Below are 21,195 nucleotides of genomic sequence, written 5' to 3' on the forward strand. Positions count from 1 at the left end.
AGGGGTCCAACGCCCCTGTGGAAGGGGTCCAACGCCCGTGTGGAAGGGGTCCAACACTTGTGTGGAAGGTTTTTTTTTTTTAGCTCTGCAGGCTCCCCCATCGTTTTCTTTCCATTAGCCCCTCCATCCATTGCCTTCAGGTCCGTTTGTACCTCTCCTCAGACTTTGATGTGAAGTCAGTTTACCTTTCTCTCCAGTCACACATATAATTCAATTATCAGCTCTGCAGAAACAAAGCATTTGGGAATAATGACATTAAGCCGGCGCCTGTGGGGAGTTTTTCGGGTCTTTAAGATGCAAACTGAGAGAGAAGCAGCAGCAACAGCAGCACTGTGTGTAAGTAATGAAGTCCACATCCCTGAGAGGAGGAGGATGTGTCCATTGAGCAGGAGGCGGCCTGCCCCCGCCTCTCCCCGGGTGGGGAACACCCTGCAGCTCATTTAGGAGGGGCTTTTACTTCATTGGAGTAGTTTTTTTTTGGTTGGTGCTTGAAAGTAAAGCTTGCATCCAAGCCTGGTCCCTCTTCACATGCTCCTATAAGCCAGTAGCCATGAAGTGCCCAATGAAGACGTGTGCCTTGCTGTCAGCCTGCCTGGCCCTTCTTTTCAACCCGCTCCATGGATTTAACTTAGCGGTGGACGAGCCCGCGGTGTACACGGGTCCCGAGGGCAGCTTGTTCGGCTTCTCGGTGGATTTTTACCTCCCGGATGAGCAGAGGTGAGTGCAGGGACGGGGAGCAGCGGAGGAGACATCGGGGAAGTCAGTCATGGTTACATTGTATCACTTGTCACATCCTACTGAGCGCTGTGAATGGGGGTGATGAGGGAGCCGGGTCACCATGTACTGTTCAATCATATTGCTGGGTTAGGGGCTGACTTGGATTTTTTTGTTCTTGGGTTGCTCATTTGGCCGGATTGGAGCTCCTCCCGCCCTCAGTGTGTTCCGTTACATACACACTCCCTTCCAGATCCTCATTTCCCTCCAGTGTCTCACCCCAAATTTCACTTTTTTCTTTTCCTCGCTTCCTCCCATGGAGTGCAGACATGCCCTCTACCTTTCCCCAGCCCCCCCTTCCCTCATACATTCACACTGTTGTATGGCTCGGCCCCCCTCACATTACAGCTTTTGTCTGGATCCTGTTCACCCATCTGGTTGATATTACCTGGTGATGACCCAAGTGCTGCTTTCTTCTGGAATTAGGTACATACTACAGCTGCAACCTTTATTACCTTGTCTGACTCTGGGAGGACCATGGCTGCGGCTTTTTGTCTGTGTTTAGTCCTGCCATGACTTATTACCTCTGCTGGAAGTCTCTTCCCAGCCTCCACTACTCTTTCAGTGAAATGTATATATAATCTCAAAACCGGAGCAGACAGACTCAGGAGTGCACACCCAGGGCAACCAATCGGCTTCTCTCTTGGGTTTAAGTGGTTTTGAAAATGAGAAGCTGATTGGTTGCCACGCTGCTCCAGTTTTGATAAATTGGCCTCAATGGATTTAAAAATGTTCCCTTCCTTTCTCAAGGCTGCACAGAAGTCCCTCCTGTCTCTCCTGATCTATCTTAAGTCTCAAATGTCTTTATTACAGGTATTTATATAGCGCCAGCAATGTACAGAGCGCTCCACTTCCCTTACATCAGTCACTGCCCTCAAGGTGCTTTACAGTCTAAGGTCCCTGACTCGCATACATAGACAAGAGCCCGTTCACCTACCAGCATGTCTTTGGAGTGTGTCAGGAAACCCACACAAGCACAGGAAGAACATGCAAACTCCATGCAGATAGTGTCCTGAATGGAATTTGAACTGCGGACCTCTAGTGCTGCAAGGCAGACGTGCTAACCAGTAAATCTTAACATACACTAAGCCTTTTCCGTATGAGAAGAAACGCTTGATTCCATCCACCATCCACACTATATATCCACCCCATCTGGCTGTTGTATTCTGGTGGGGGTGCGGCAGTCAGAATACCTGAACATTGACTGCAGGCGATTGACTGCAGTCAATGTTTTTGGCCGGCTCCTACTTCGAAAAAAGTCTATTGTAAGATTGACTGACTTTTGTCCAATCGAGGGGTGCTGACAGGGCCACACGCTGCTAGAAATGCATCCGAGTCCTGCTTTCTTGGAAGTCTAGCAGTATATGGCCAGCTTAAGCCACAGTAATGAGCTAATAACAATCATACATGTACGTGTGTGTGTAATAGAATAAAGTGTATATATACATACGGGGGAACCGCAATATCATTGCGGTTAAAAAAACCAAATGGGTCTTGCACACTTCTATAACTGCACTGCACGGTATTGTGGCACTGCAGGTTCGGGTGGAAGGTGCCTTTGGGGTGCCATTCAAATGAATGGCAACACAACGCACCTCCTGCACTGTTAACGCACAGTAGGTTTGTTGCATGGTAGTATGTTTGTCGCATGGAACCATGAGACTAACGTATGCATGTAGTGTGAAGAAGCCCTCAACCATGTTGGTGATAACAGGCATTCATGTGGCTATCTTCTGTGGGATTTCTGGACAGGAAGTACCGTGTGTGCGGGAACTTCTGTTCCCTCCATAGTGTGTGTGTGTGTGTGTGTGTGTGTGTGTTTCTGTGTTTGCCTATTTAAATATCCATCTAATAGGTTACTGTTTTGGAAGTTTCTGTGTTTGCCTATTTAAATATCCATCTAATAGGTTACTGTTTTGGAAGTTTGGGATAGAGCAGGAAATGGTTAAAACCCTTGGTGTCCCGCCAGGGAGATTTACCTTCGTTCTTAGGAAACACACAACATGACGGGAGGGGAAATATTTCCTAAGTGAGATGAAATCCCTCTTATGGGTAGTTGTTACTGGAACAGTTGTCCCTTTTGGAAGACATACCATCACTCCCTGTTCTGGTAACCGCTGTAAAGTTGTGGGGTTTTTCCTTTTTATGTTAATGACTCTGACCACCAGGACCAATAGTGAGGAAATCTTCCCAGTGGGGACGCACAGACTATCCAAAGCTGGAAGAAAAGTTTGGCTTTAGGTACTTTTATAATAAGTGACTTGCAATAGAATCCTGAAACTTTTCTATAGTTGCCCAATTTTTCCTTTAGCTTTGCAGTCACTGTCCCTGTGAGCCTGTCTGGCGTTCTGTAGGATGTGTGAGGTTTTAGTGTGGATTTTCCATTTAGATGGGAAGCTCAGGAGTGACATGTCACCATTGTGCAGGGTAAGGGTTAATGTGCGGTATTCTGGCTTCCTCCTGTTTTCAGTGCAGACAGACAGCTCTCCATCTACAGCAGGACCTGGCAGTAACCAGGCTGGCGTGCTGTGCCCTGAATCAGCTGGAGCCGGGTCCTCCTTTGTGTAAGATCAAGACCTCTGAGCTTGGAGTACATTTCTTTACAGCTCAGAGCTCACATGAGGAAAGTGAGTAATAATGTTTAACAGGACGCAGTTTCCTGAAACCGGACACGCCACAACAGTCAGGATTGTGTCCAGCCTCTGAATGGCACCCTGAGGAATCCACAGGCAGAACTCTTCACTGGGATATACAGGCGATCCACTCTTTACAGTGTGACGAAAGTACTGCCAGCCTTTATTTAGTCACATTGGGCCGTGTTTTATATATTTTGGCGTGTCTGTTCTACAAAATATTTGTATAACCGTTGTCAATTCACCAGCAACAAAGGTTTAAAGTGCATCTATAGTCAAACATGGAAGCTAAGTTCTAATATGATGAAAAACCTTTGTTTCTAATGGGCCTGAAAATCTGAAACTTTTGTCTAATTATGGTACTTGATAATTGCTCCAGTACCCCATTAAGGCACTGGTCACACGGTTTTGTGATCTTGGAGGACAGATGTCAGGAGACTGTGGACAGACGTGAGCAGTCAGCATTACTGCTGGAGAAGTCTCCTGACCTCAGTCTTTCAGGATCCTCGATGGCATCAGAGGTGGTTCCATGTTTGCTAAAAGACCTGGAAATCTTCCTGATTTCTAATTAGGACACTTGATGATTGCTCCAGTGCCCCACCAAGGCCCTGGTCACATGGTTTTTATCAAGGATCTTGGAGGACAGATGTCAGGAGACTGTGGACAGAAGTGAGCAGTCAGCACTACTGCTCAAGAAGTCTCCTGACCTCAGTCTTTCCGGATCCTCGATGGCATCAGAGGTGGTTTCGTGTTTACTTTAAAGGTCTGAAAATCTTAACCTTATTCCTAATTGGGAGACTTGATGATTGCTCCAGTGCCCCACCAAGGCCCTGGTCACATGGTTTCTACCAAGGATCTTGGAGGACAGATGTCAATAGACTGTGTACAGAAGTGAGTGGTATGCACTGCTGCTTGAAAAGTCTCCTGACTTTAGCCTTTCAGGATCCTCAATGGGGCTTCAAAGGTCGTTCCATGTTTGAATGTGGGTAGAAACATGCATTGGCTTCATTTGTTCCCCCCAGGACTCTAGTGGCTAGGTTTCTGCATCTGAGGTGGTAGGTCTCCTTAGTCACTGCTGAGGCAGGAGGATCTGGATCTCCTTGAATCCTTCATTTGTTTTTTACATTGCACAACATGCAGGAAGAGAAGTGAGACCCCTGGGCAAGGAGCAGACATTGGAGCTTTGGTAGGGTATGTCCATTGCTGATGTCTGTGAGGGATCTAGGAAGGCTATGGGGAATCCCATCCTTTATTCTACACCCATAACTGATTCAGCTTTTGGGTGGATGATTAATTCATAACACTTACTTAAACCTGAAACCACTATATTTTAATACTGAATAGTGATGTTTATTGTTTCCTTGGATATCAATGAAGCAAATATTCATTTATTACTCATCAGTTTGAAAGTTCAACAAGTCACTGATTTGGATCAAGCATTAAGGTTCATGCAGAAACCTGCGTAGAGATAAAATGGAAGTGTTCTCTCAGCCTCAGGTAACCTGCACATGGAATAATAGAAGGGATTTGATTGGCTTACATTCCTCATGTTGTTCTTATGTCAACAAAGTATCATTAGGTTTCCAGGTACTCAATGTACACAGTTCAACTTATATGATATGCATGTACATCTTTCCTCTCCTGTCAATGGGGATCATTAAACTCTGTGTCATCCTGGTGACATGACCGGGTTGAGTAGACTAGAGTGAGTCATTACTTTTTAATAAAATGAGTCAAAGTATACTTCTTAAATTGTCGTGTGACTCAATGTATACATTACTTCTAAAAATGGGTATGTGCTTTCTCTGCAATGTTATCTCTGTAGGTTTATGCTGCTTAGACCTACTCTATGCGCAGTCTGTTCCATGGTGTCTCATTGCTACAGTTTATGACCTCAACGTGCATTGCAGTGTTTGATCACCTGTTGCAGACCTGCCTCACTACGTGGGATTAGATCAGGGGTAGCCAAACTCCGGCCCTCCAGCTGTGGTGAACTACAAATCCCATGATACATCTCTCTCCAGGAGTCATGTCTAGCTGGGAGAACCTTGCAATGCCTCATGAGATTTGTAGTTCCACCACAGCTGGAGGGCCGGAGTTTGGCTACCCGGGATTAGATCCTCAATCTGTTTGCTTTTTTAGCTGAGGTAGCAGCATCTTGTGATGGACAACTGCACTATTTTCTTTTCTTCAGGACAAAGCAGTACACAGTCTATCCCAGCTTTGAACTCTACGGGAAGGCAAAATAATGATCACTTCGGAAGTCAAAAGCACTCCTCACCACCTAAGGTTTCCAGTCAACCTGTTCCCTTCTGATGCAGTTTACAAGAGAACTAAAGCTTTTTTTTTGGCTTGACTCCTTTTGGGTTACAGGAGTTCATTCACAAATGTGTTCCTGTGACCCAAAGTCAGCATAAAGCGCGCTACTGTCCGCCCCCTGCACCTGTAAGTCACAAAGAATACACTCCTGCCACAACTGCCACCATGGATTGTGTCAGGAGTCTTACTGAGTTCACACCAAGCCCAGGTGTGGAGCTGGATGGAAAATCTTTGGGCGAACAGAGATGGCAGCCATTCAGCTACCGTCACTGTTCAGGTACACCCGCAGTCTGAATGCAAAAAAAATAATATTGGGTATGGCCAGCTTAATACATACTCTGCTTTCCTTAATTCCCTGCTGCTCTATTAAGCTACCAGGAATGAAAAAGTACCAATTTCTTATGAGAAGTATGGGGCTGGGGACAAGGGCAGCATTGAAGCAAACCTGTTACTTTGCCTGCATAGTTTCCGTCTTTCTAAAGAAACATCACTGTACAAAAATGCACGTTATCAGCAGCAGAAGTGCTTTATCTAGCCAATATAGGGAGGGAGGGTTAGTACCGTAGTTTTGGCTTGCATGAGGGAAAAAATAATGAACAGCAGAGAAAATCCATGCTAGAGTTTGCTCAGAAGAGTGATTCTGGCAGCCAGATTGTACCTGGCTTGATCGCCATAAAACATGAACCTGTGCTTTGCCCCGTACAGGGAAAGCAGCATGTTCACTTGGCTGACTTGCTCCAGAGCTGCACATACTCTCCTTTCTATTGCTCTTCTGCCACTTGTATAGACTGCTGGGATTCATTTGATGAAGCACTGTGCAAGCACAAAGTTTTAGGAGTGCACACAGGGCTGAGGGCACTCTCCTTGTCTTTAGTGTGATGGTGCCTTGTACCTGAGCAGTCCATCACCAAGCACCATTGCTGTGGTATAGGAAGAATAGTCGCATGCTCGCAAAATGGCTAATCTTATTTCCCATTTTATCAGTACATCTTAAGCAAGGTCCCTGTAGCCTCAATAGCCGGTCAGCTATGGTGCCGCCTTATCAATTTTTTCTTTTGCCCCAAGCTGGTGTCATAAGGTTATCTTGTAACTATCCATAGCACATACACTAAAGCTGGCCATACAAATTTGGCTGGTTCATGATGAGTATATTGGTTCGTTGGTTCGTCTTTTCGGCACCTTTCCATCTGGCATCCTTCCTTTACAAAATCGAAGGAGCCGCTCCTGAAAATTGTCAGGTGACCAGTGACGGCAGACAATTGGCTGGCATCACTGTACGGGTATTCTGACAGTGGCACACCACTGTCAGAATACAACAGCCCAGCAGGAAAGTCAACCATCCATGCTGTTTAGCAGCGATCAAGAAATCTGTTAAAAAAAAAAACCCCCCCAAAAAACCCAGCTTCAGGTCCCAGAAACATTCAGATTTTTTTTCAGAAGTTCTGACACTTACTATCTTCTTACCTGTAAGGCCTGGTTCACACCTGGAGTTTTTGAGCAGTTGGAGAAGCTCAACACAAGAAATCCCATGATTTTCAATGGCCCCTGTTCACACCTGAGCATCAAAACACCAGCAGTAAAATGCCAAATGCCCAAAAAGGTACATGAGCTTCTTTGGGCAGTTTTTGGCTCATAGACTTTAATGGAAACGCCTGAATTTTCATGTGTTTTTGTGCGTTTGTATGCTTATTCGTCCATCGCCCACAATGTTTCTTAAGCTGCTAGTCAAAACGCACGTCTTCGTGTACATGCATACAAATATGCACAATGCTTATAAGTGTGCAAATTACCTCCAAGTTGAATAGCGCGTATAAACGTGCAAAAACGATGCTGCCTAGATGGGAACCCGGCCTAAGTTCTCCTGAAGAATGAAATCTCATGAGGCAGGGGAGTTGGAAAATAACTATTACATACATGTAAAGAAAACCTCAGCCCAGACAAAGATGGCTAGAACCCCTATATATTGAGTAATATGTGGGTTACTTGGCACATGTTGGTTCAAACCTTCTGAAGATGCTACTTGCCTGACTGTCTTATTTTTTTTTTTTTGTTCCTCAATACTTTGATTTATTGTCCTTGGCAGGCATGGAAGGTGAGGGGTAAAGTCAACATCTGATCTCCATATGTGAGTCAGTGACTCACAAGATGATGATAGCCACTGATTCAACATGACAACCAGGCAACTCACATTTCAGAAGGTGAAGTCGGCAATGACATCTTTTTGTTCTCAATAAATTTTGGATAGCGCCGAGAAGGATTAGGACCTCTAATGTTTTATTGCTGTCTGGGAGGAATGAGCTACTTCCCATTCTGGTGTCCACACAGGAAATGAGAGGAATCTCCCAAACATTGACAACAATAAAAGCTGGCAGAGATTTTACTCTGTTGGCTGTGGAAAGTGGTGTCATTGACTTCCAGTAGAGTGTGCTTGAGCGAAGTTTATACAGCACATGCCTTTTAAGTCATTTTGTTGATTAAAACGGGAATTACTTTTCCCTTAATGAGTCAGGAGCTCCCAAATGTTGGAAACGCTGGTTTTATTCAAGCGACTGAGGAAAAAAAAAATCTGTTGTGACGGAACTCAATTGTGCTTTTCTCTAAATCACGCATGGAAACATTCATAATCCTTTAAAGGAGAATTATGAGGCGAGTGTTTTTCACTCAGCCTCATAATCTGAGCCGACCTGTGACAATGAAACTGTCACAGGTCGGCTCAGTAGATCGGGAGGTGAGCGAACACATACCGTTGCTCGCTTCTCGGTCTATCCCTGCAGAGAGCCGTGACTGTCACTCACGGTTCACTGCAGGGATCCCCCCCCTCCGATCCTCCAGCGCCGACTGGCGGAACGAACAGGGGAGTTGGCAGGCACAGCTGGCTCTGCCTCTGGGTAGGCAGAGCCAGCTGTCAATCACGCAGCTGGGTGGATCCAGACAGAATTGTCGGGATCCGTTTTGGCTGCGGCGTCTCAGTATATCGTGAGCTGTAGCTTGTGTTATACTGAGCTTTGGGTCACGGGAGGATGCTAATTTGTGTTCTCCTGTGACCCTTAGGAGAACTATGGGGAAAAGCCCTGACCCCATAGTTCTCCTCCTTTTTTTTTAAAGGGTCAGTTTACCAAAACCTGATACTTCAGTTTTTTGGGGATGCTGAGGAGTTACACCACCTGGGAGTTTCTCTTTGAAGATGCTTTTGGCGACATCTCTGCGCTTGAGGCTAGGTTCAAACCTGCACAACACCCGGGACGTGGGTGTCGTGTGGTCCTGCACAATGCAGGCAGCGATTGCCGTGCGGCCCCATCGATTTCAGTGGGGTGACATCCCCACGGCAATCGCTGAAAAAAGGTACAAGTGCCTTCTTTTTGCAAAACACCACGCGTGGCTTTTTTAGCCGTGATCATGCTCTTAAGCATGGGCGGAATCACGGTGGCAAACCATGCAATCTGCCCAGTGCGACTGGGGTGCCATTCGAAAATAATGGCTCCCACAGCGGATCGGTTCAAACTTTGGCGACTCCTGACCACGCAGCAATCCGCACGGAATCGTGCTTGATTGCCGCGCAGTGAGGTGTCGCTTAGATGTGAACCTAGCCTTAGTTTCTTGGTCTGCACACCTAATGTTGCCAGTACGAGGGGATGTCACTCTTCCTGTTTTTCATTTGTTTTATATTATGGAGATTGCAACACGAGGTGCTGGAGCAAGTAAAGGTGTGTGTAGAAGCCCCAAAAACTCAAGTGGACAGGAATGGGAGTAATGGGAGGGAGATCTCACTCTTGGAGAAACCCAGACATTTAGGAAGCCTAAAGCTAACCCAGCCCACCAGTCTCCACTGACACCTGAAATATTACATTTGTTTTTGTCCTGATCACTAAAGTCATCAAGAATCAGTGAGGCCAAACAATGAAGGGAAAATCCTCCGGTGGGGAAACGTGTTCCTGTGACAAATGTCTGAGTGCTTTTAACCCTCCATTCTTTTCAGAATAGAAAAAAAAGTTTTGTCTTTAGATATGCTGTGATCCTGGGATTCCTTAGCTGCTTTTTGCAGTTTTTAAGGCTTTGTAGAGAAGATGAGTAATGGCACACACCGAGGTTGCTCTGATCCTCCAGGTCGTTTGTCTTGGGGGCTGTGTTCTTTCCTTGTAGCAGACATCAAGAAGCCTAGCATCTTCTCGGTAGGTTCTGTGCGTGGTCTGGATGGCTGGCTGCAGTTTTGACAGGGGCTGTAAAATTCTGCAGTGATGACTCTGGTTGCTGTACCAGGTCTTTAGGAATTTAGGCTCTTATCAGTACAGCATGATTGATCTCCTTATAGAGCCTGGAAATTTCAGCTCAACAAAGCAATATCTATAATCCCCAGGGGAGCATTGTATTCTTACTACCAATTATCTGTTCACAAAGCTTCAGCTAGATTTAGGCTGGCTTTTACAGCACAGAAGGGACTAATCATATAAAGTGAAAGATTCTGCCCATAATCTAGCAGAGACAGTGTCATGTGACTCCAATGTGTGGAAGCTAAGGAACCACCAACAATGCCACAAAGTGATTGTTTTACTCTGCAAAATAAAATATATTGTGCACAGTAGCTGATCATGTGGATGAGCTTTTTTCAAGTTTGTTTTCTTAAACCTAAAAAGAAATCTTGGATTGAGGAGACCTGTGCTTAGAGAGTTAGGCCAAAAAGGTTACAGTGGTAAAGGCTTAAATGTTTTGAGGGTATGGTTCAACTTGGTCAGATGCACATGGCCAATGATGGCTTTTTTTTTTTAAGAAAAACAAAAACTCTTTTGTAATTGCATTAACATGTTCAAATTTGTATTTTATTGATTTTGGTTTTAGATCAACAAGCAGGATAAAAAAAAAATAAAGAACAAAAACAGAAACACTCTAAAACACACAAGTATACGGAGAATAGAGATGGAAACCTCTCCACTATTACTAGAGTCCTAAATTCTATATAAGATTCACACTTTTAGAAACTCTTGTACAGAAGGTTTGAATAGTTCTGTAACTGCGCAGGTTTGCTTTGGCTTTCTGCAAACAGCTGATGTTACGGAATAAGACTGTAGATTTTTTTTTTTTATCTTCAGTAGTCCTTCTATTCTGTACATCATGTGTGTATGTGTAATGGATGGATGGATAGATAGATAGATAGGAGCTCAGTCTTCAGCTTCTTTGAAGGCAAGGGCAAGCCATTATTTAACCATAAATTGTTCCATGTGGGTGTCTAGTTGGGATAACCTAGAATACTGCAGCATTTTTTTTGCTGTGGGAATTATCTCTCAAGTTTCTAAGTATTTCTGTAGGAACAATATATAGGCTCTAAGCCATTTCTTCCCAAAGCGGTTTTTAATTCTTTCTGAAAAGCCAGTAATTATTCCCTAAATTATAGAGCATTTTGCCAAAAGATAATTAGTTTACTCTCCACAGTTAAAGAATAAACCCCTCTATATTACCAGTAGGATAGTGGCAGGGGAACAGAGAAATCAAGTATTTTGTCAGAACTCCACCGAAAAGCCTATTAGTGCAGTGTCTACACTAATCTATACCATTGGGAAGACTGGCCACGAGAGAATGTCAAAATGACATGGCAGATTATTGTAGGGCCCACTTTAGCTTATTAGGCCCTTCATTTAAATATCGGAGCTCCATGTAAATCCATTTACTAAGTACACGAATTGCCTTATTTGTTGTATTTTTTTTTCCTAGAGTGCTTGCGTATTCAATGCATCTGCGCAGAAGTTTCATTACCTTTTGCTGGTCTCTCCTCCCTCATCTAACCACAGTTGAGGACCAACAAAAAAAGTAAACAAATGGTGGGTTGTGTGTGGTGTGGTTTTTTTATTTTTTTTTATACAGTTATGTAAACTTTGTATGTTTAATGAACTCTATTTCCCATATTTGTACAGTGGTTTTATCAGATCGTACACCGAAAGCTGCTTCAAGCCACTTCAAGGCAAGTGGCCTGGGAGGTGGGCAGATCACCCTTACCTTCACCTTCAGCTCCAGCTTCTCCATGCCACCTATGTGCCTGGAAGCCTGTGTAGAACTGAGAAGGGAAAGAATGGGGACTGTGCACATTGAGGTGGCTCCATAAAGACCTGGCTAGTGATAGGAGCCACTGCAAAAACAGAAGTCATGAGAAATAGGATCCAGTGCTGAAAGGAAGAGATTGTAAACTAAATAACTGAACAGACAAGATAACATGCAAGTCTGGCTACATGATAACCGGTTCAATCAATGGGGTTTAATACCACTTCATGAGTATCCTCAAGTGAACCTGTGCATTGCCCATGGTGGTGGCTCCACCAGATGCCCATGTACACCTTTCCTTTGCTGCTCTGGCCAGGCCCTGGCTGTCAGAATACAATAGCCCAGCAGGGGAGATGTGTATATATATATACCCTGTTTAGTGTGGATGGAGAAATCTATTTGTGTATCGCTAGTGGTGGCTTTATTTACATAGGGCTAAAAGAATTTCAGGGGTTGTGGTTTATAAGAGAATGAAGTGCTGGGTGTGCAGATCCAGTAAACCCTGATCTGCACATATGTTTGTGGACCTAGCACACAGGGAGAACACTTGAGTATTTTGGGTGTAATTGCCAAGACTTCTGAGCTTTGGATAAAATAATTGATACAATGAAGCATAAACTACAAATCGTTCCTTCAGTGACTTCAACTTGATGACAAAAGTTGCTCTGTAATATTTCTGTAAGAGTACACTCTTCAAAAATTAATTGACTTTTAAGGTAGGCCATTGAACTACTGAGTTGGTCATAAACGTGATTGTGACATGTATGGGCACCTTTTTAGTTTGTGTACCTTTTTTGTACAACCAATTACTGTTCTCTGCTTAAATAAGTGACTGTTGGATACTTTTGCATGAACAGCCTCTAAAAGATGATGCGTCTGCTCATTTACCATAAGCTGGTGTAGTTTAAAGGTTCATAGGGCCCACTCACACCACAAAGTCTGCGTTCCAGAGCGTTCGGCCTCTGGAACGCAAGCTGGCCGGCTCCCTGTGTTCAGGGGCAGGAGGGGGGCATTAGTGGTGCATTGCTGTCAATGGCACTGCAGCTAGGCCCCCCACCCGCAGTGCGATTGACCGCACCTGGAATGCAGGCACATTGGTGCCTGCGTTCCGGTCCAGTGCGATCTGCAAAAATAGTGGTGTGACCTGGCCCATAATCCAGAAGGAGTTGGAAACTGATCCACCCTATAGTCAAAGTGTGGTCTTGCTACTGAATCCTAAATTTATGTGTTCTCTATTTTTCATTTCTACTTTTGGAAAATTTTTATCGAGTTGTTGTTTTTTTGTTTTTCTTCCAAGTTTGTAGAAATGTCAGTTGAAAGCAAAGTTTGAAGAACACTGGGAGATGACACAACCGCTGGAGAGCCACAGAATGCCAGAATTCCCTATATAGAAATCTACAATAGGGAGTCTGAACTGTGATATTCTAATGAACTGATACAATGTGTGAACAAACATGTTTACAATGACGCTCAGAATTGTTCCGTACTTTATGTAGTTTTACACTTCGAATCGGCTCTTAATGTAGGGAGGGTTGGAGTTGTTTTTCACATTACTGGAAGAATTGCTTTGCATGTGATCACTGTCATATGCAATCCGTTTTACAGAAGATGTCAGATAAGAAGCTGCATTGCCCACATTTCTTTAACTTGTCATTTACACACACACACACACACACACACACACTTACTTTGCAGGGGTGTTATTTTGTAATAGATGGAACTAGATGGCTTGAATTTCGTCAGATTTCTACTGAATCGGGCACAATTTGAGCTGTAGTCATTGTCAGTGACAGCTGAAACATTAGTAGATTAAAAATCAACTGAGCTGGGTGGGAAATTCTCAAATGAACAGTGACTGTTCACTTGAGACTGTTCATCTGAAATCATCCGAAAGTGTATGGACAGATTCGGCTCTTGTCTGTATAACATAGTTCGGTGATTGAGGCACATTCTGATGCAGTGAGATTCATACCACCTATTTATGAAACCGGGTTATGTAGTGCAGTTTTTAAAGCAGAAGTTTTGGAGGATTTGAGGTGGGAACCACCAGGGTTGTGTGGCTTTAAAAGCACAACTCCAGCAAATGTTGTTTGATGGAGTAGATGGGGAACCTCTCAGGCTTTTATTGCTGTCTGTGCTCCTCATTTCCTGTCCCAGTGACTACACAGAGTGGGACAACGGGGTCATAAACAACAATAAAAACCTGAGAGGTTCTAACTCAAGATGCTGCTAGAAATGTATGTGTGTGATATATATATATATAAAAAAAAAAATTTCATGTTGCAAAAATTTCCCTTCACTTCCCGTTCTCATGATCACACATTACTTCGGAGGAAATCTACTCAACAGGGATACTGACCACCCAAAAAAAAAAATCCCCTTTTTGTCCAAAAAGTATCTCTTGTCCTGTATTCCACAATACTTCTATAATAAGGAGTGATTTATTTTTGTGTACACATGACAATGTACCTTCAATAATGGATTAAATGTCTTTTTAAAATGTGGTCTATCCTTTAGAATAACACGTGGGAATTTTGGCTTTTTGCAGGACTGGAACCACTTTGATTAAGCAGGTCATTAGTCACACATTTCTGTCCATGAAATGCGTAACGTGTTTAGCCGAGGCCAGGTTACAAGTCCTGTCTAGTATTAAGCCGTGGGAACTTTGTATGATTACTTTGTCAGTTGGTTGGGGACTTTAATCAACAAATTTTGACATCAACATGATGTGGTCCTTATGCCACTAATGAACCTTGTTCTGAACCATGGCATGGATAGTCTAGACTAGTTTTCTTCCAAGCAATGCAGAGTTGCCAAATACTTTGAGTGAATGTAAAATTCTTCATCAGTGGAGTGGTTTATTCTGGGAAGTAGGTTACTTTGCAATTGGTTATATTTTTAAGGTGTCAGGATAACTTGGCTGATTCTTCATCACGGTGTTTTACCACCATCTATATCAATAATGTGGAGGTAGCCCTTAATGTTAGAAGATCATAAATTTTTGGACTTTGTGGATATCCCTGGGCAATGGACAAAGATCAGAAAAGCCCATCTGTGTTGCTGGTTTACTGGCTGAGGGCTATTGTCTCCTCAAATCAGGGTTGTTGCTTATTTGACGCTGACCCTTTGCCAATTTTTTTCCCATTTTTGTATTGTCTGATTCAGCTCACCTTGTTTGTTGTTAAAAAGTCTGACTAAGGAAAATAACTTTTTTTTTTTTCTTTTCTATTTTGATCGGTTTGTGCCCATGGATAATACTGCCCCAATGTAATTTGTGGGAGTGACCATGGAAAGAGGACGGTGTTGTAATAGAAATCCTTTTTTTTTTCCAATGGAGCCCTGCTTCTATAGCAGGTTGTCCATTTTCTCAGCCTTTGGATATATTAGTAGCTCGTATTGCTGTAACTAATCAAACCCAGAAAGTGTTGGCATTCTGCAAGAACTTCTACACATAAGAAAATCCACACCCTCTCTTAGCATGCTTGTTACTGCTCCCAGCAACATTTCTGCCTTGTGATACAGTCGTTTCTTCTCTTTCAAACCTTCCACTATCTTAATTTTGCTATAAATTCCTCTGCAGGGGCTGATCATTCCTTAGTTTAGGCCTTGTAAATTTAGGTGAAGAAAATGTCTCCCATAAAACGCAGAATGCATAACTGATGTGTTATCAATAGTATGACTACTTCTGTTGCTTTGTGTGTGTGCTGCCAATTGGTCCAATTCAGTTATTTGTGGCTGGTTTGTTGGCTTTTTCACAACTCTGGTTGTCCCTACTTGTGGCAAAGTTGATCAGCTGTGAGGAATTTTCATGGCCATTCATGGTTTTAACTGAGACAGACGGTGCCCATCCAGCTTCTTTCCTTGACAGTCAAATGCGCAAGTTCACCCAAAGTAAACCTGCATGTTTGTGAAAAGATCATTTCATCAATAGTTAGACTTATCGGTCCGAGGCACAATACACCGCAGATGTACACTTGGTGATATAAATGTTCAGAAACAAACTCTATTGGATCTGAGAGATCCCTTATCTGCACAGTACTTCATTCCCTTGGCTAGTACATGGAGGTCTCTGCATCATCTGTGTATCAGCAGACAACAGCCTGTCCAAAATAATTTTCAAACTTGCATATCACAGATGGCTTTCAAGGTCTCCTGAACTCATTCTTCACATCCCATAGAAGATGTTCTCTGGATCAGCCGGAGTCTTCATCCCATGAAGACCTGTGTGACTTATGTTAGCCAAAGAGTGGCAAAGTGAAACATTTGCCCATCATTGGCAGCACCTGGACCAGCTGCTGTTTTTTTATGTGACTCGCCTAAAGGTGCCCATACACCTTACGACCATCGCAAGACTTTTGTCTTGCGATGGTCGTATGCTTATTGAAAGCTCGTACGATCTGCCCACCTTGGACGGGCAGATCGTACTTGCGATCATCGAAAGCCCGCCCCGCTGAGGGGCGGGCTTCCAATGACCGCAATGCAGAACGGGCAGTGTGCGCGTGCGCACACTGGCCCGTTCCACAGCTATTGAACGAGCAGGCTAGAACCCCGCCGACAATCGTACGATTCTCGGCGGATTTTCGAGCATGCTGGTTCGACAAAAGACGTGTGACCGTACAGTAGAAACGGTCGCACGTCTTCGTTCACACTGCTCGATTCTCGTACGATCACGGGATTTCCCACGATTCTCGTACGAGAATCGAGCAGTGTATGGGCACCTTAAGGGACTAAAGCAGCACCCACATTAACACCATCAACTAAGTGGAACAGGGATTATACACCAAGTTGTCCATGCATAGTCTCCAGTTTAAAGTTCTATATGTAGACATTGCCTGCTAAAAGAAGATTGTGTATACGTACCTTTCAGCAGTTTCTTGAAAAGCTGCTGCTTCACTGCTTACTGTCTCTGCGAGTACAGTGGTACCTCAGTTCAAGAACTTAATTCGTTCCGCGATATTGGTCACAAACCAAATCAAATTTCCCCATAAGGTGAATCCGTTCTGACCCCTATGAACATGGTTGTGAAGAACATGGTTGTGAACCGATTTTTGGTCCCGAACAGAATCCAATTTCCCCATAAAGTTATTCCGTTCTGAACCATATGTACATTCATTACCGCTCTGCACTTTCTTTTTACCACCATGCTTGCTCTGCACTTTGTTTGGAGCCATGCTGGATTGAATAATACTGTACAGCACATAGTGTTCATGAACCGAGGTATTACTGTACTGGAACAGTGGGATGGGATGAAAACCTGATGCCCCGTCACTTGTCATGGTTCCTTCAGCTGGCTTATACTTCATAGAGTGGCATGTGAGTAAGCAGGGGAGCGCGGTATTCACACCTCCTGGTTTGTGAATAATTCACAGGATGCTCAACTGTAAAACTGGCTGCCAGAAAGTATACAGTCTTCTTTTATCAAGTATGTTGTATATACAAGTGACCCTGTGCTGACAGGGTCTCTTGAAAATGTTGTCAATGGAGTAATTGAATATTCAGCCTTGAAATGCATACGGGGAGGGTGCGTAGCCTGCCTATCATAAGTTTTCTCATCTACATGTAGTTGTGGTAATCTGATGGCACCAAATACTCGCCAATGTCAACATGCTGACCAAATATTCTCAATACCACCTAATGTAGGTTCACTGCTTGCTGTCCCAGGGAGAGCAACGGAAGTTTGCAGAGAACAGAATCATGTGGCAATCAAGAACTCGATTCGAGAGAACTGTTTATAGTGTACTTTGGCAATCCCAGTCACAGAGCATACTTATTTATTATTATTTAAATATATTCCTTACCTTGTCCGACGTTTCCTTTGTACAGATTCTAAGCTATGCCTGCATTTGACCCAGCTCTAATAAACTACCTACATGCATGCTCCCCTCTCCCCTCTCCACTCTAAAATATTTAGGCAGGGGTTGTTTACCCCTAAAGAATGTAACCAATGCCTGCAAAATTAAGTAATAGATCCAGTACTTCTCCCCCCCATAATCTGTTGACCCAGATTATTAGCATAGGAAATGGAGTATGTTGGTGCTATGTACATGGATCATATCAACATATCGAAACTGTTGCCAATGCAGATTTAAAAAAACAAACTTGTGTAAACTGTGCATGTCACCCCTTTTGGCCACAGTTAGTTGATGATGATTTGCACTTTTAATGTTATCGTGGCATGGGAAAGTACATCTAATTTGGGCATAGCCTGACTGTTGACTGTATTGGGGTCTGTGTATGTGCATTCAAGACTATATTCTGTGTATATAATATATTTTGGGAATAATTAAAAGAATATGTTTAGTGTTTTTGTCTCCTGGAACTTTAACATGTGGTTCTTATATATCTGGGCCTGGCTAACACTTCTGGTGGTAATGTGCGCCAAAGACTCATCACTTGAAACAAAATGTGTTCTGGAAATGTATCCTGCATGGACTAGGCAGACATACTCCATCTGAGCTGTCATTTCTCCAGAATTCCTCATTGGTGGATTAAATGACATCTTCTCTGTTTATATTCTATGTAATTTGCAATTTTGCACAGGTTTTTCAGTTTTTGGTGTTTGATATTTTAGGGTTGGGTTTTTTTTTTTTTTTTAAATCTCCAGCTGCTGATTACCACTTTTTTTGTTTTCGAACATCTTACAGACCTTGGGTCTTATAAATGTACTCCAGGTCATTGAAAAAGATTAATCGTGTTCATTTGAGATTGTAGTCCCATCACGGATACTTTATAACACACACAGGGACCATGGGGAACAAAAGTAGCCCCCCACCAGAAGGAAGGACAGTGTCTGCACCATTCAGAGATGATTTGAGGCTCTACACCTGAGCGATACACAAATAAGATGCATTTCTGTTAATAGTGACTTTAACCACTGGCTGACCGGGGTGTTTACACCCCCTTCCTGTCCAGGCCATTTTTCAGTATTCGGCGCTGCGGTACTTTGGCTGACGTTTATTCCGTCATGCAACCCTGTACTGAAATTAATTTTATACAATTTTTGGGGGGGACAGATACAGCTTTCTTTTGGTGGTACAAAAAAAGTACAGAATATTTTTAAAAAAATGGTTTTCCCTTTTTATTTTACCCATTTTTTTTAGTAAAATATAAAAGAGGGGGTCACGGCGGGTAAATAGACACCAAACATGTCGAGCCTTAAAATTGCGCATGCCCGCGAAATCACATAAAAACACCATAGCCAAATTTGGCCATAGGTGACGCTTTAAAAGATTTTACTGCTAATCAGTTTAGGGTTATTGATTAATGGCCCGAGAATTATTGCTTTCATTGTGACGTTCGCAGCATAATTGGAGCAAAGTTTTTGCGTGCAGGCGCATCTAACGCATTTTTGCGCATCTATGCGGGGGACTTATTTTGTGAGCATTTTTTTTTTCAACTTTTTTTTTTCCACTTTATTGTTATCACATAGGGTGCTATATTGTTATTACATAGGGTGCTAAGAAATCCCCTATGTGATAACAAATTACAGTTACAGGTCCCCTTTATGGATACATCAGGGGTCTCTTAAGACCCCTAATGTCACCTAGGGACCCCCAGAGAAGCTGATGAAGCACAGATCTGCTTCATCAGCTTCTCTCCGGTTTCTGTACCGTAGAGTGACCGACGCCGGACCGCTTGTATGTAAAAGGCCATCGCTGGCCGTTTAAAAGCCAGGCGGTTTCCCGCTCGGGCACGAAGGTCGTCTAAAGATGCCCACCCGCATCCAGGAGAGTCCCGTCCGGCCATCTTTCAACGTTTGGTGGACGGGAGGGGGTTAAAGGCTTTTTAAATTTTTTTTTTTTTTTTTCCCCCACCCAATGTTAGTGTCAGGACTTCCTTAAATGATGCCTCTTGATTCGATCATCTTCTTCTTTACTGTCCTTTTTCAGCTGTCCCTCCAGCGCTGGTGCCTCTGTCCTCCTTATCTGATGTCCCACGGAGTCTGTGCGGGTGCACGCTGGTCCATAGACTTACCTTGTCTCTCCCGGCCGACTCTGAAGTGCGCAAACACCCGCCCAAAGATACTTTGTGGCCGCCCGAGACTCTTCAGAAACATGAGGGTTTAATACCCCTTTAAGGAACTCTAATGCATTTCTAAGGTTAAACTCCTGAGTTTAGTGTCACTTAAGTGCGCACTAACCAAATGTTATTGTTCACTACACTAACTTGATGAAAGTTTAAATCTGGTTGCTATGCACTAGTGCTTTATAAAATAGTAATGCTCTTTACACAAGCTTTTCTCAGCATATTGTTTTGTATTTCAAATATCGTTTTCAGATATCCCCAGGGCATATTTCTCATGCACCTGTGCTGCATAGCTCTGCAACACACTGTCATGCATTGCGTTCCCAAAGAAGGGTCAAGTGTGGTTTTGGTGGTACTGGCTTGAATTGCAAGCACATTCAAATGGAATGGGTTGCCTTAATCCTTTAAGACACTTTGAAAGTGTGTATCCGGTCTAAACGTACAACTATTGTCTGCAGCTGATTTGCTTTCTATTCTTTTAGATATTTCCTGAAACGTTTTCCAGGCTGGTTCTGGATCCGTTCTCTGTATGTTCCCTTGTAGGAGATATCCAATTCCCCCCCCCCCAATTTTATTTTGTGTTCACCTCGCATATAAAAAGTTTGTCTCTGAATGAAATGGCACAACTGATGTTGATGTCCTGAGTATTATTTTGCCACATGACCAGTACAATGTGTGATTGGCAGCTGCTAGATTGAAACTGCTAGCCTAACTTTCCTAAAATTAAAAGCAGAAATACCATGAGGGGTTGTTTTTGAGGTGAACTCTCCAGGATGTGTATGAAGGGTTCATGCAAATGAATGAACTCCATTTAATGCCTTCTGCGTTCATTTTACCCAACTAATTCTACCTTGTATATGTTTAATGTCTTATTCCATTAGCTACAACAGATCCTGTATAACTGGGAACCTCCACTTGGTTGCAGTTTGCCGCCTTTCTGGAAATTATTCTTGTACATGCTTCCATGGTCTTGCCTCATTTGGCAGCTATTAAGCCATGTGGCTTGCATATTGACAGCAGCTGCAATAAGCACCCACACTGCATATATCTTATATAAATGAAGGCTCCTTTTGTATTGCCAGGATATTTGCACTCTTGGTTTTTGGGAGGTCCGCTGTTATAGATTTATGTATATCAGATTAATAAAAGCATACGTTCTGGAGTTAGTGATGCCGTTCATTGGCTACCTCCAAAAGACTGAAGATGTAAGATTTTGAAATGGGTGAAGTGTTTTTGTCGAGCATGAAGCAGAAGTCTATAGTGTATCAAAAGCTTGTATTTCCCACTCGCTTAAATTAGCCAGAAAAGGGATCACTTTTTGTACTCCATACTTTTCACTTTAATTTGTTAGCTAACATGTTACAACACTCTGTGACCGGATTAATGGAAGTAATGCTAACAATTTTTAGAAAAATAG

General features: G+C 43.3%; 1 protein-coding gene across 1 annotated transcript in view; it reads left to right on the forward strand.

Annotated features, from left to right (window-relative positions):
* The first annotated feature begins 480 nt into the window (after positions 1-480).
* ITGA5 (integrin subunit alpha 5) overlaps positions 481-21,195 on the forward strand; it is a 92,545-nt gene continuing 71,830 nt past the window's right edge. The window contains exon 1 of the mRNA XM_018568932.1: positions 481-717. Coding sequence (XP_018424434.1) covers positions 551-717 — 167 coding nt within the window. The 5' untranslated portion in view covers positions 481-550. The remainder of the gene's footprint in view (positions 718-21,195) is intronic.

Source organism: Nanorana parkeri, unplaced genomic scaffold (assembly GCF_000935625.1).
Source record: "Nanorana parkeri isolate BGI_ZX_2015 unplaced genomic scaffold, ASM93562v1 scaffold33, whole genome shotgun sequence".
NCBI classification, from domain to species: Eukaryota; Metazoa; Chordata; class Amphibia; order Anura; family Dicroglossidae; genus Nanorana; species Nanorana parkeri.